At 41.4% G+C, this 16,218-nt stretch overlaps 1 protein-coding gene across 1 annotated transcript in view; it reads left to right on the top strand.

Moving 5' to 3' along the window:
* Positions 1-16,218, top strand: part of SEMA7A (semaphorin 7A (John Milton Hagen blood group)) — a 38,508-nt gene that overhangs the window by 9,694 nt on the left and 12,596 nt on the right. The window contains exons 2-7 of the mRNA XM_044279844.1: positions 6,978-7,108; positions 7,203-7,235; positions 10,000-10,089; positions 11,522-11,612; positions 13,762-13,884; positions 14,746-14,882. Coding sequence (XP_044135779.1) covers positions 6,978-7,108; positions 7,203-7,235; positions 10,000-10,089; positions 11,522-11,612; positions 13,762-13,884; positions 14,746-14,882 — 605 coding nt within the window. The remainder of the gene's footprint in view (positions 1-6,977; positions 7,109-7,202; positions 7,236-9,999; positions 10,090-11,521; positions 11,613-13,761; positions 13,885-14,745; positions 14,883-16,218) is intronic.

Here is a 16,218-nt window from a genome sequence, read left to right as displayed (position 1 = left end):
TCCACTCAAAGTGTATGTTCCTTGGCAACCATGTAGTTTCTTTAAAAAAATTACAGTCTTGGATCTATATTATTGGTAAACAGAAAGTTCAACCAAGGAGATCGAAAGTCTCATAGACTGTGTTAGCATTTTAGTTTTCCCTTCCATTTGATGTATACATCAGGAGTGCTTCCTAACACAGTGATCAGCAGTCTAACTACGACTCCCAGCATACGCACTTACACATGACTCTATTGTTCAGTCGGATTACTGATGGGTCAAGAAAATTGTCTGCCCCTATAAATACTTTTGGGGTCATTTATCAAACTGGTGTAAAGTAGATCTGGCTTAGTTGCCCATAGCAACCAATCAGATTCCACCTTTCATTTTCAAAAGGAGCTGTCAAAAATGAAAGGTGGAATCTGATTGGTTGCTAGGGGCAAGTTATACTTTACACCAATTTGATAAATGACCAACTTTATCTCACATATATCCAGTTCGGAGACCTGCCAGAAACATTCACAATGGATCAGGTGGACTCATTACCTCATGATTAAGCTATTAAGATGCAATCGTAGCAGGAATGAGGATGTGATGAGGACGGAAATGGAGCAGGTTGATTAATGATTCATCCATATAAGACTACGCTACCTCACTATTCAAATAAATACTTCCTTTTAATAGACTATATACTCCCTGCAACAGGATATCCTCTCATACAACGCATCACATGTGGACTTCAAACTACACAACACCTGGTTCACAAAGCCGGATGCTTTATATTATTCTCTTTTTAGCTTTCTGGGGAGGGACACAGGAGGTGTAGAGGCTGCAGTCACACCTGGTGTCTTTAGGGGTAGGGGGCCCTTCTGACAAATAGGGGGATATCGCCATTGTAAATGGCACATGGTAGGTGGGAGCCTTTTTAGAGATTTTGCATTTGATCAACCAGGTAGCTGAAATATGGTAGAGTGGCACATTATTATAGGTTCCTGCTTTGTAGATTAAATAATTGCCCATGTAGTATACTAGTGTTTGCTACTACAGACAGATTGCTATGACATTGGGTTTTTTGGCTACTTTCACTCTAGCGTTTTGGTTTTCCGTTTGTGAGATCCGTTCAGGGCTCTCACAAGCGGTCCAAAACGGATCAGTTTTGCCCTCATGTATTCTGAATGGAAAAGGATCCGCTCAGAATGCATCAGTTCCGTCTCCATTCTGCTTTGGAGGGGGACACCAAAACACTGCTTGCAGCGTTTTGATGTCCGTCTGACGAAACTGAGCCAAACGGATCCGTTCTGACACACTATGTAAGTCAATGGGGACGGATCCGTTTTCTCTGACACAATCTGGCACAATAGAAAACCGATCCGTCCTCCATTGACTTTCAATGGCGTTCAAAATGGATCCGTCTTCGCTATGTTAAAGATAATACGAAAGGATGCAGACGTTTGTATTATCTGAACGGATCCGTCTGTGCAGATCCATGATGGATCCGCACCAAATGCGAGTGTGAAAGTAGCCTTAGGTAAAATATCCACCCTCCTTGTGTACAAAGCTGGTTGTTCAGTCACAGACTCCAAGGTCACTCAGACAGGGTGATGTTTTTATATAAAAATCACAGAGAAAATAATGCACTCACACAACAGATGCAAACCTTATATATGGACTAAGACAGGGATGGAAAACCTTTTACAGAACGAGTGCCCAAACTGCAACCCAAAACCCATTTATTTATTGCAAAGTGCCAACACGGCAATTTACCCTGAATACTACAGTCCAATGTAGTACCGTATATGTTCCATGTACTTTATCATTTAGCTATAATAGCCGCCTACATTCAGTGCGCTGCCTGTGCTGTACATAGTGCGCCCTGCGCTGATGAATGGCAGTAAAAGTCCAAGGCATATTGGTACACCATATACTTTTTCCATGGTGCGGGTGCCCACAGAGAGGGCTCTGAGTGACTCCTTTGGCACCTGTGCCATAGGTTCTCCAGCACTGGACTAAGCCCTCACTATGATAGAATAAAATCCGAGACTCTCAGCCAATATATTTTGACCAAAAATACATTTGTGCCTGCCTACCAGCGCCAAGGTTGTCATTTGTTGTGTTAGTGCATTATTTTGTGTTGTTTTCTGTGATTTTTTTCATGAATGTAGCCATGGACATCCGCATATTTTTTATCATATCGTGCAGGATGTTTTTATCTTTGTTTTATTTATTTTTCTCTGTGATTTTTGCTTAGTTTGTAGTATACACTTGAGGGAGTGGCACCTTCAAGTATGAATGCGCTTCTATTTTATCCTAGGAGTTGCATTCTTGTGCACTTTTTCCCCAACCTTGATTAGGTGGTACATATAGGTGTGTGTGCTCCTCCTCTCATTGGTTGCTTCATGCGAATAGGAGCAGCACACTATATGGGCAGGGGCTTCTCTCCTAAGTGTAGATCCCGTACGGCATAGGTAGGTTTAGACCACCTTGGCATTGGTAGGCGTTGTGGGGTTTGACTCTGGCATATAGGGTAAGCGGGCGCAGTGCAGAGGCAAAATACAAGTTCCAGTGTGAAGGAGTCCAGCATGAAGGAGCCCAGCACCGCCCTGCATACTCCGAATCTTCTTCTTGCGCCCCGACGTCACAAAGCTAGAGTGGGCGCAGTACAGAGGCAAAATACAAGTTCTTAAAGGGAACCTGTCACCTGGAATTTGCCAATAGAGCTGAGGACATGGGCTGCTAGATCGCCGCTAGCACGTCCACAATATCCAGTCCCCATAGCTCTCTGTTTTTATTGGGTAAAAAATACAATTTGATAGATATGAAAATTAACATGAGATAAGTCCTGTCCCTGAGATTAGTCCAGCGTGAAGGAGCCCAGCACCGCCCTGCATCCTCGGAATCACCTTCTTGCTCCCCGACGTCACAAAGCTAGAGCGCCGTAATCGCGCGATGCGTGAGCGCAGTGTCGGCATAGTGTTCCTTCCCTGTGCTAGCATCATCCTCGCATTGTGAGATTACGGCACTCTAGCTTTGTGACGTCGGGGAGCAAGAAGGGGATTCAGAGGATGCGGGGCGGTGCTGGGCTCCTTCACATTGGACTCATCTCAGGTTAATTTGCATATCTATCAAATAATTTTTTGACACAATAAAAACACAGAGAGTTATGAAAACTGGATATTGCGGACGTGCTAGCCCATGTCCTCAGCTCTATTGCCAAACTCCAGGTGACAGGTTTCCTTTAACTCAAAACGTCAGTGTTTATTCACACTTGAGGCAATTGCACAAAACAGCATGTAACTTTGCAGTCTTGGTGTTAATTCCACACAATGGAAAGTTAATATAACACTAGTCACCTTGCTGGCAGTTCTGCCTCCAGTAGTCCATAGCAGGCTTTAGGGGGCCTGTTTCCCCAGTGTGCGGCTCACAGCCCTCCATCACGGCACAAAGTTTTAGATCCCAAAAACAAAGACATCGCTGCTGAGCCCAGCTGCCTATTTAAGGACACTTAAACTCCGGTCCGGTTTTGACCTCACCTGGCTGGAAACCAGCCGCACATGCTGGGAGGAAAATACCTCCCTCACTGTGTCACAGCGGGCACAGATGTGTTTTGATCAAAATATATTGGCTGAGAGTCTCAGACTTTATCATATTAGAGTGAGGGCTTAGTCCATAAATAATGCTTGCCTCTGTTGTGCTAGTGCATTGTTTTCAGCGATTTTTTTTGTAGTAACTGATAGATTGACCGCTCCATGTTCTATGGATTGTACTGAAAACCGGTTTATTTTGATCATGTGCAACACATATCTTTTGCTTGCCCACTCTCAAAAAGAAAAAAACATGCTCTTTGACAATACTTTCTAAGCTGCCCCGGGGTCTCTGCTATTTTTGCATATTATCATTTGCTTAGGGATTATTTTTGGTCATTATGGTAAACATCCTTTGATGTAGCCATCTTGGGGTATACAACTCTATGAGATTAGCCTGTGAAATAGAAAACTTGCTACTAAGCTTCCTAGGACAATTGCTAAACAACAAGACCTATTGGTCCACCATGAAGATGTAACATTATGTTTCTTTTTAAGGGGAACTAACCTGTTTATCTCCTTATTCAGGAAACGTTTCATAAACCTAGTGCAACATTTTTGGAATGTACCAACACAAAATTGCAAGAATGTGTTAGCAAAGCATTATGAGAATGTCCTAACACAACATTTCGAGAATGTATGGACAAAGCATTATGAGAACTTAAAGCGAATGAGATGGCAGAAAATTAAATAATAAGGTTTTATGTTAAACATAGTTATTTAGAATTTTCTGTGATTATTAAAAAAAAATTCCTATCACTGTCTTTCTTTAAAAAACATCTTATCTTATATCTCTAAATGCAGCTCAGATGGCAGCCCCCATAATCATGTTCAGTAAATAGAATAAATTACATTGTATATCATGGAACTAGTTTCTTCTGTAAAGTCCTTCTTCAAGGATATAATACATGTATTATACACATACAGTACAGACCAAAAGTTTGGACACACCTTCTCATTCAAAGAATTTTCTTTATTTTCATGACTATGAAAATTGTAGATTCACACTGAAGGCATCAAAACTATGAATTAACACATGTGGAATTATATACATAACAGAAAAAGTGTGAAACAACAGAAAATATGTCATATTCTAGGTTCTTCAAAGTAGCCACCTTTTGCTTTGATTACTGCTTTGCACGCTCTTGGCATTCTCTTGATGAGCTTCAAGTCATCTGTAGTCACCTGAAATGGTCTTCCAACAGTCTTGAAGGAGTTCCCAGAGATACTTAGCACTTGTTGGTCCTTTTGCCTTCAATCTGTGGTCCAGCTCACCCCAAACCATCTCGATTGGGTTTAGGTCCGGTGACTGTGGAGGCCAGGTCATCTGGTGCAGCACCCCATCACTCTCCTTAATGGTCAAATAGCCCTTACACAGCCTGGAGGTGTGTTTGGGGTCATTGTCCTGTTAAAAATTAATGATGGTCCAACTAAACACAAACCGGATGGAATAGCATGCTGCTGCAAGATGCTGTGGTAGCCATGCTGGTTCAGTAGGCCTTCAATTTTGAATAAAACAGTGTCACCAGCAAAGCACCCCCACACCATCGCACCTCCTCCTCCATGCTTCACGGTGGGAACCAGGCATGTAGAGTCCATCCGTTTACCTTTTCTGCGTCGCACAAAGACACGGTGGTTGGAACCAAAGATCTCAAATTTGGACTCATTAGACCAAAGCACAGATTTCCACTGGTCTAATGTCCATTCCTTGTGTTCTTTAGCCCAAACAAGTCTCTTCTGCTTGTTGCCTGTCCTTAGGAGTGGTTTCCTAGCAGATATTCTACCATGAAGGCCTGATTCACACAGTCTCCTCTTAACAGTTGTTGTATAGATGTGTTTGCTGCTAGAACTCTGTGTGGCATTGACCTGGTCTCTAATCTGAGCTGCTGTTAACCTGAGCTGCGATTTCTAAAGGCTGGTGACTCGGAAGAACTTATCCTCCGCAGCAGAGGTGACTCTTGGTCTTCCTTTCCTGGGCGGTCCGCATGTGAGCCAGTTTCTTTGTAGCGCTTGATGGTTTTTGTGACTGCACTTGGGGACACTTTTAAAGTTTTCCCAATTTTTCGGACTGACTGACGTTCATTTCTTAAAGTAATGATGGCCACTCGTTTTTCTTTACTTAGCTGCTTTTTTCTTGCCATAATACAAATTCTAACAGTCTATTCAGTAGGACTATCAGCTGTGTATCCACCTGACTTCTCCACAAGGCAACTGATGGTCCCAACCTAATTTATAAGGGAAGAAATCCCACTTATTAAACCTGACAGGGCACACCTGTGAAGTGAAAACCATTTCAGGTGACTACCTCTTGAAGCTCAACAAGAGAATGCCAAGAGTGTGCAAAGCAGTAATCAAAGCAAAAGGTGGCTACTTTGAAGAACCTAGAATATGACATATTTTAAGTTGTTTCACAATTTTTTGTTATGTATATAATTCCACATGTGTTAATTCATAGTTCTGATGCCTTCAGTGTGAATCTACAATTTTCATAGTCATGAAAATAAAGAAAACTCTTTGAATGAGAAGGTGTGTCCAAACTTTTGGTCTGTACTGTATATGATCTCAGAACAATATGTCCTAGGGATGCAGCTTGGGGCATTTGTTAATCATCTGTGTGCCCGCTAACCAATATCATCGCAGTTCAGTCCATTTACTGTTTCTTAAAGGAGATATCCCATGATTAATGTGAGAAATGAAAATCAGACATCATACAGTACACGACAATCTCTTTCTAACCAACTTAGAACCAGCCCTGTACCTCACATGAGTCTGCACATCTAACCATTCATCGCTCTAGCTGCTCTGCTAGATTTATTTCAAACTGGCAGCTCAGGGGACATTTATTTATCTATTATTTATTTTATGCACTTATATAGCGCTACAATATTCTGCAGAGCTATATAGACATTATCATCCAACTGTCCCCAATGAGGCTCACAATCTAAGGTCCCTATCAGTATGTCTTTTTAGTGTGGGAGGAAACCAGAGTATCCGGAGGAAACCCACGCAAACACGGGGAGAACATACAAACTCCATGCAGATGTTATCCTTGGTTGGATTCGAACCTAGGACCGCAGCGCTGCTGCAGTCCTAGGTTCGAATGCGGTCCTAGGGACATGTACATTCTCAGGGAGCGTGCACTTTCCCAGGGGACTGTCCCTTCTGTTGCAGCTGGTGGCAGTTAAAGGATGGACCTGAGCATTTATGTCAACCTCAGTCAGCTGGACGGAGAATTTATAAAAAAGAGCAAGCAGCAGTTGGCGCTATATGGATACATTTCAGTGGATAACACAGTAGCTATATTACATTTTTAATTACATGCAGTTATAAAATTATTCAGATACAAGTGCTGATTTGAAAAATGTAGAATATTTTTCATGGTACAGCCCCTTTAATAGTGTTCATTTTCTCCAACAGGTAAATGGTCTTTTTCTCTACCCAAAGAGGAGGCAAATGCTGTCTTCTACCTATCAGAAAATCATTCTTTGTACATTGGAGGAGAACAGATTTTGTATAATTTTAACTTTGAGAGGATGAAGAATTACACGGTATACATCTCTTCTTACTGGTAAACAACACTAGATGCATGGGATATATGTATACATTGAACTAAAGGCTTATTCATCTCCATTATTTTCCTAGATGGAAGCTGATTCAGAATATTGTCAAGAGAAGGTAAGTTATAAGTCTTCACTAAGATACACTACATACTCATTATATCCCAAAACATGGATCTACAGTGTACAGTGTCATTTTTTTTTCCAAAATGCAACAAATTGAAGATATAATTAGGCACAGGTTTATGGGCTATAGAGAATATATATATATATTTACAGTACAGACCAAAAGTTTGGACACGCCTTCTCTTTTAAAGAGTTTTCTTTATTTTCATGACTATGAAAATTGTAGATTCACACTGAAGGCATCAAAACTATGAATTAACACATGTGGAATTATATACATAAAAAAGTGTGAAACAACTGAAAATATGTCATATTCTAGGTTCTTCAAAGTAGCCACCTTTTGCTTTGATTACTGCTTTGCACACTCTTGGCATTCTCTTGATGAGCTTCAAGAGGTAGTCACCTGAAATGGTTTTCACTTCACAGATGTGCCCTGTCAGGTTTAATACGTGGGATTTCTTGCCTTATAAATGGGGGTTGGAACCATCAGTTGCGTTGTGGAGAAGTCAGGTGGATACACAGCTGATAGTCCTACTGAATAGACTGTTAGAATTTGTATTATGGCAAAAAAAAAAAGCAGCTAAGTAAAGAAAAACTAGTGGCCATCATTACTTTAAGAAATGAAGGTCAGTCAGTCCGAAAAATTGGGAAAACTTTTTTCGGACTGATAACTTTTTTCGGACTGATATTTTTGCGGAGGATAAGTTCATCCGAGTCACCAGCCTCAGAAATCACAGGTTAACGGCAGCTCAGATTAGAGACCAGCTCAATGCCACACAGAGTTCTAGCAGCAAACACATCTATACAACAACTGTTAAGAGGAGACTGTGTGAATCAGGCCTTCATGGTAGAATATCTGCTAGGAAACCACTCCTAAGGACAGGCAACAAGCAGAAGAGACTTGTTTGGGCTAAAGAACACAAGGAATGGACATTAGACCAGTAGAAATCTGTGCTTTGGTTTGATGAGTCCAAATTTGAGATCTTTGGTTCCAACCACTGTGTCTTTGTGCGATGCAGAAAAGGTGAACGGATGGACTCTACATGCCTGGTTCCCACTGTGAAGCATGAAGGAGGAGGTGTGATGGTGTGGGGGTGCTTTGCTGGTGACACTGTTGGGGATTTTTTCAAAATTGAAGGCATACTGAACCAGCATGGCTACCACAGCATCTTGCAGCGGCATGCTATTCCATCCGGTTTGCGTTTAGTTGGACCATCATTTATTTTTCAACAGGACAATGACCCCAAACACACCTCCAGGCTGTGTAAGGGCTATTTGACTATGAAGGAGAGTGATGGGGTGCTGCGCCAGATGACCTGGCCTCCACAGTCACCGGACCTGAACCCAATCGAGATGGTTTGGGTTGAGCTGGACCGCAGAGTGAAGGCAAAAGGGCCAACAAGTGCTAAGCATCTCTGGGAATTCCTTCAAGACTGTTGGAAGACCATTTCAGGTGACTACCTCTTGAAGCTCATCAAGAGAATGCCAAGAGTGTGCAAAACAGTAATCAAAGCAAAAGGTGGCTACTTTGAAGAACCTAGAATATGACATATTTTCTGTTGTTTCACACTTTTTTGTTATGTATATAATTCCACATGTGTTAATTCATAGTTTTGATGCCTTCAGTGTGAATCTACAATTTTCATAGTCATGAAAATAAAGAAAACTCTTTGAATGAGAAGGTGTGTCCAAACTTTTGGTCTGTACTGTATATGTGTATGCCATATTTTTTGCCCTATAAGACACCCTTTTTATCCGCCCCCTCATGCTCTGGCGGCGGTGTCCGGAGCTGTAGAGGTAAGTTAATTGTTAATTGTTTTTTAATGTCTTCTCTGAGCTTGGGGATATGATCTGAGGTTTGCTTGGGGGATAATTTACTTTGGGGCTCTGATGTGAGGTCTGCTTGGAGGGATCATTCACACTGGGACACAGATCCAAGGTCTGCTTGGGGGTCATATTCACATTGGGGTCTGAATGGGGATTCTTATTCACATTGGGGCTGTGATCTGAACTGATCGGGGTCTGATTAACATTGGGGGTCTGATTGGGACACTGAGGTCTGATGAAAAATATTTTTTTCTTATTTTCCTGCTCTAAAATCTAGGTCTTATAGGGTGAAAAACTTTTGTCAAGCCTAATAAAATATATATATATATATATAGTTTTTTTAATATTTTTTATCCCCCCCCCCCGAGAAGTGCACACTGGTCACTGAGCCTCACAATGGGCTAACACCCCCATAATACACAGAGATAACTTCTAAGCAGTTTTCCTATTATCAATAGAGGCAAGATGATGATGAAAGGTAACACTTCTATAATAAAGCTGGAGGCAGATTACACAGGATTATATGATGGGGACAACTCTGTGACTTCCTCACACAGGTTACAGAGCATGCCCACAACATTTTCTCATAGTCAAGTCAATTGGGCATTTTCTGACTGAGCTTTCCTTTTTAGCGCATGTGGCTGCAGTAATATAATCATGCACAAAAAAGTTGTAAAAACGTATAAAATAAGAACATCCTGCTAGGTTAGAATAAAAGAATATGTTTCAGTATCTAGTGTTCATTTGGAAAATGAAATAGAGGTGATACAGTCCCATTAACTGAACCTCACATTTTGTACCTAACCTTTTACAAGTTGTCATTCTTTCATTGTCCTAAAGTATTGAACGTCCCTTTAGGAACAATTACTGGTCAGTTTTATTTGCCTCACACTTCCCAAATTGTTAAACTAATTCTCTCTTCCTTGCAGTGCAAAAATGATGTAACATTTGTGGGACAACTATCAGGAAAGCTTACAGTCTGTGGTACCAATGCGGACGATCCTGGCTGCTGGGCCATGGTACGTAACATCTGAAGTTTTCTATGACATATAAGCAGTACAATACAAGCTTGATGGTGCCATAGGGTTTTTTCAGTAATGTCTCAATGGCTCTGTACTAGATTAATATACACAACAGCATACAACAGCATTTATTTTTAATGGCTACTGCACCCTACATCCAAGAACCAAGAGTGACCACAGATTAACCCCTTCCCAACATCAGCTATACATATACAATGAATGTCAGGTGTTTATACATGACGCCCACTCAGCAGCTGAGCTGGTGCCATAGCTGGTGGGTGCCTACTGTTTTATACAGCAGACATCCACTGGCAGTCTCTGTGTTTGCAGACAACTCTGATCATGGACTTTTCACCCCTCTGATGGTATGGTCAGTTGTAACCATGGCATTTTATATGTCATTTAAAGGTGGTGGGATTTTCCCGGTGACTCAGTGCCCCCATAAGATAAGATCATGGGAACTGTTTGGTTGCTATGGCAGTATTGCAATTTGGGGCCTTCGGAAGGCTTACATAGTTAAGCTGCTATTATCTCCTGCTTGTGGAAGGACTTAAAGGAAAACAGCAATTTTACCACAAACTACAATGGTAAACCAATGCAGTGTATGATATAAGAGATCTAATCACGCATATTCAAATATCTCCTGGTGGGCTAAAAAATTAGAAAAAATTAAAATGTAAAAAAGTAGAATTTGTTTTCCAGCTTGGTGCCATTAGAAAATACAACTCGTCCCACAAAAATACAAGCCTATGTGAACAAAAAAATAAAAGTGTCATGGCTCTTGGAAGTCAGGCTTTTGAAAACATGCATTTAGAATGTGTATCCACATAACTGTGTACACCCACAGTAATTCCTCCGGACAGACAGACATTGTTTTCATCAGACGTCAAATTAAAAGTATTTCACTATTTATATCAAGCATCCAAGACACAAGGATTTTATTTTTGGAGAGAATCATGCCTATGTTTTTTTTTTATGTTTCCTATCAGAAAGGAAATTCAATGTACATAAAAAATTAACAATATTTTTATTGCATGTACATTGTAATGACACTTCATTCTGTTCATTGCATAGGAATACTTTTTGTAGGACAACCCCTTTTAATGCACTTTTATTTGCGGACACTGTTTATAAAATGCCTGGGTATGTGCATCTATGGGTATTTGTGTATTATGCCTAGCCATTGAGAAAACTGGCCATTATCAGTATTAAAAATAATGTTTGTGTTTAAAAATGTGCGGATCTATTCTATATCCCTAATGTTCTCTAGTGAAGTAGTATCTGGGAGGTCTGGGAGGTTGTACATTGATAGGATTTGACAATTGTCCAACAAATGTTCATTGAGATTTCACCTCTTTATTTAGATTTGTATACATTAATTCTGAAGAGATGAACCCTGAAAATATTGTAAATTAATCTTGTATTTCAGGATGGTGAAAAATTTCTGAAGCTTAAATATCCATGGGCTGAACAAATGGCTCCTCGCACCCCAGTGGCCAATTATAACATTTTAATTTCAGGTGACTAATGGCATTTTACCATTTATATTTTCTTGTACATATATGGCTGATTTGAATGCCCTTGTTACAAAGTCAGTGTTGTCTTCCAACAAATATACGCCATACACTGTAAAATGTTTAACAAAACTTAATGAAGATCCTAAGGGAGAAGAGCCGGGGCAGACCCAGAAATTTAATGCGGTTGTCTGGGCTACAGATATGGATGACTTATCGTCAGGATAGCAAATGAAGAGAAGTAGCGGCAGCATCTCCAGTGAACCCTTTATTGGACGGACTTTACAGAAAGTGTGCCATAAAATTAAGCAGCAATGTTTCGGTTGTATCCCAGCTTTTGTCAAGCCTAATACAGAGTGATAATGTCAACCCTTTTAAAGGGCATGCAGCTCCACCCACAAGACGGGGGAACCAATACAATATATAGCAGCCTTTTACAACTAACATCACACCCAATGAATGGTGTCTTATAATCAAACTAAAATACATCCACCGGCAGGTGCATGACATGTGCTCACCTTAAACAGTGCACCACAGTATTGTCCATTCATCATGGTCAGCGGGACTCACATTGCGCGTCTTTAGAGGAGCATTGTGCATGTCAGTGTTACTACCCATAGGTGTTCAGGACCTGCGGAGCGCGCCAGTCACATGACCCTAGTCATATGATGGTCATGTGAACATCACGTGATCACACAATCTTCCCCTAGTCTCCTCCTATTCATCCATACTTAAATATTTTGGTCTCCCTGTCAACCAAACCCACCTTAACTCTGGTACACTGCCATAATTTTCTCGGATAGCCTCTTTCAGCAAATTTCTCCCTTCAAATGTGTCATCCTCTGATACCACCTGATACCACTCCTTACCTGTAACATCTGGCTTCAAGGGAGCGAATCAAGCATATGCCGGGGATGTTTACTGTCATATCTTCACAAATGATTTCTAGCTGTTGGTTTCTGAAAGAGGTCTGTCTTCAATCTACCCTCCTCCTCATATACCCTAACGTCTAGAAATTTTAACTCCTTTTGAGAAGATGTCACAAAAAATTGTAATCCTGGGATCCCACCGTCCAGTTGCTGATGGAACTCATCTAACGCTTCCATGGTACCGCTCCAAATCATAAAAATGTCATTGATGTAGCGCCACCAGCACAGGACTCCCCCAAGATATGCTGAACGATAAACCAGTCTGTCCTCCACCTCCGCCATGAAGATGTTGGCATTATCCTCAGGATAGGTCATCAATATCAGATTGGTGGGCATCTGACACCTGACACTCCACCGATCAGATTTTTTTCACGGGCCGCCAGTGCTGGAAACTATACATTGTACAGAGCTGGAAGCAGACAGCTCTTTACACTGTGTAGTGGGCAAGATGGGTACTGCAGCTCAGCTCCCATTCATGGCAGCTATGATGAAGTATGCTGGCCCAGAAACTACACAGTGTATGGAACTTTCTGTTTCTGCTCCCTTCACTGTATACTTTCTGGTGCTGAGGTTGTACGAAACTGCTGATGGGTAGGGTGCTGACTGTTGGACCTGAGGATCGATATATGTAACCTGGATAACTTGGGAGGGTCTGCGGGTTTTAAAGACAATCGATGTACACAATTTAATGTATTAGGCTGGTTCAGTGTGCAAATAAGAACAGTGTGAGTAATTAAATCATTACATTGTTGACAGATTTTATTTCCATACCAAACCACTGTGTCATGTATCAGGCCAAACTTTCATCTGGTACCATGTTTGTCAACTTAAAGGGGTTGTCTCACTTCAGCAAATGGCATTTACCATGTAGAGAAAGTTAATACAAGGCACTTACTAATGTATTGTGATTGTCCATATCGTCTCCTTTGCTGGCTGGATTCATTTTTACATCATATTATACACTACTCATATCCAGGGGTTATGGCCACCCTGTAATCCAGCAGCGGTGGCTTTGCTTGCACACTATAGGAAAAACCGCCAGCCTAGGTGCATTTCCATGGTCCTGGCCACCAGAGAGACTGACACTTTTTTCTATAATGTGCAAGCGCGGCCACCACAGCTGGATTGCAGGGTGGTCAAAACCATGGAAACGAGCAGATATCTATCTATCTACCTATCTATTTCTGTACAGATATATTTATATCTGCAAATATGTATTCTTTCAGGAAACCAGGTATACTCTACATTGCCCCGAATAACCAACAATGGAGGGAGTATGAAGAAAGTCTTATTTCGCAAAATCCATGGTGAAAAACCATTACTGTACACAGGAGATAAATTTTTCAGATGTAAGTGATAAATAAAATACAGACCAGCACTATGTGTATACTGATTATGTGGATGAGGACGGCTGTAATGTATTCCATTTACTTCTTGCATTTTGTTGCTAATTATCTGTTCGTAAAATTCAAGCTTCACAATAAAAACATTTTCACATTGCAGCTTACATTTAACCTATAAGCTGGGAAGGCTCCTGGCCCATACTTTAAATGGACCCATAAAGCCCCCATTATACCAACAGAGTCCAAAAGAGTGATCTTTTGCCCTCTTTTGCTCAGTATAGTTAGGGGATACTGTGTTTTTTACAGATTATAAAAAGGTATTTACCTAAGGTTACCTATGGGTATTGGATGGCATCTTTTAAACGTATTCACCAAAGGTTTCTGTTGGGAAATCATTCTGATGCAAGCCTTGGATGCAGAGTGCTTACATAGTGTGACAAGAGCCTAATATGAACCAAAAAGTTCCTGGTACTTGCCCCACCGTACTGTTAACTTTCGGTTCTCTTTCTGTGTTCATTCATGGTATCAAAGTTTTATTTGGTTGATTTGATCTTTGCAGGGGGAATCCAGTTAGAAAAGGGTCACATTAGGGAAGTCCCTTTGTTCAGACCATTACTGAATTCCTGAACTAGGGGGCTGCAAATAAAGGATACCTTCATGGTCTTCTGACACTTTTGACTTGACAGAAGATCCTTTATGAGTGGATTCCCCCTTGAAATGTACTACATGTATATTCTACATATGTGTTTAATATACATGTGTATTATTCAGTATGTTATGGTACTTGGATAATGTGAAAAAGAGGGGCAGTGGTAAAATACACATTTACATTCAATATGCATTATTATGCTGTGTGCTTTATATTAGATCCAGAGTTTGTGAAGTCTCTAGTTGTGGAGAAAGAAGACAAAGTGCAAAATAAGATTCTTCTCTTCTTCACTGAGGATAATGATGAAACCAGAACAGTAGAGAAGAGACTGGCTATGGTGGCTCAGCTTTGTAAGGTGAGTTAGTTAACCAAGTATAGCAGGGGCTGCTGTGCGCCGCTGTTCCCCTGCTTACCACCACGGTCCCGGGCGTCATGCTCAGCGGTGATCTGTGGCCAGAGCTTCCCATTCACCGCAGCAGCTGTGGGCTCTAATTGTGTAGGTGCTGTGGTTCTGAGGATCCGCTCCACAGTTTCATCACAGCCCTGGCCACAACATGCTTGCTGCTGTTTTTTTTGCAGCACTTCCTTAAGGGCCGGCGCACGTTTTATGAGTTAAGTCATGTGACGACGCTGACCAATCCTAGCCCTCATGCGCATATTAAAGTGGCTCAGCCCCCTTCCCAGATGCCTTAGTGTCAAGGTCCTTGTGTTTTGCTAAAGATCCTGATACTCATGTGTGTTCCTGACTTGTACTTCGTTTCTGGATTCTGCTAACCGTCTGATCCCTGCCTGCTTGCCTTGACTCTCCTGTTGCCGATCCGGATTGCCTGTCCTGTACTTGTGCCGCCTGCCTTGACCTTTTGCCTGTCTGACTACTCCTCTGCCTCATTCTTCGGTCCTGCACTGTTGTTCCTGGTTACGACTCTGCCTGTCTGACTACACTTGTACTTCTGGTACCTTTCTCAGGTACCTCCTGGTATGCATGAACCAGCTGCCTCATGTGCCTACCCTCCTCAAGGGGCATCGAAGTCTATCCCCACCATCAGGGGTACTGTGAAGAATCGAGGGGTTCACTTAGACAACTACCTTAGGGGAGGTAGGACACGTGGCACACCCGCTAGTTCATGGCACCAAGTCCCATGCACAGTGTGCTCTGTGAATATCAGAAGACTTTTGGTATATTTTTTTTTATCGGGAGCCCATTTAGAACCTGCGTTAAAGAGAAGGTACTAAAGTATACAGCAATCCCTTACTTTCTTGCATAAAATAACTACATTCCCAGCACTGCTAGATCATTTCTGATTATTTCTTCTCCACAGTTTGCGGTGTCAGCCAGAAATAAGTATTTCTCTGCAAGTCTTTTAGAGCTGTAATATGAGCGTCTAGACTTGCATCTTACTTCCTGCTGACACAGCAGACACTGTAGTCCATTTGTCAGACTGCGGGTTACATGATCCAACAGCATCCGGAACAGCTACATTTACATTTGCCCCATTATTTATATCCTACATAAAAAATGAATAATGTGATAAATTCCCTTTAAATGGGTTGTCTCATTAAAGAGGTTATCCCATGACTTATGTAAAAAATGAAAATCAGACATCATATAGTACATGACAATATCTTTCTAAGAAAGCTAGAACCAGCCCTGTACATGGATCCAGAGATCTCCACATTCATTGCTCTACTAG

This window comes from Bufo gargarizans, chromosome 2 (assembly GCF_014858855.1).
Source record: "Bufo gargarizans isolate SCDJY-AF-19 chromosome 2, ASM1485885v1, whole genome shotgun sequence".
NCBI classification, from domain to species: Eukaryota; Metazoa; Chordata; class Amphibia; order Anura; family Bufonidae; genus Bufo; species Bufo gargarizans.
The sequence above is the reverse complement of the archived record's forward strand: the minus strand, read 5'-3'. Positions and strand labels throughout refer to the sequence as shown.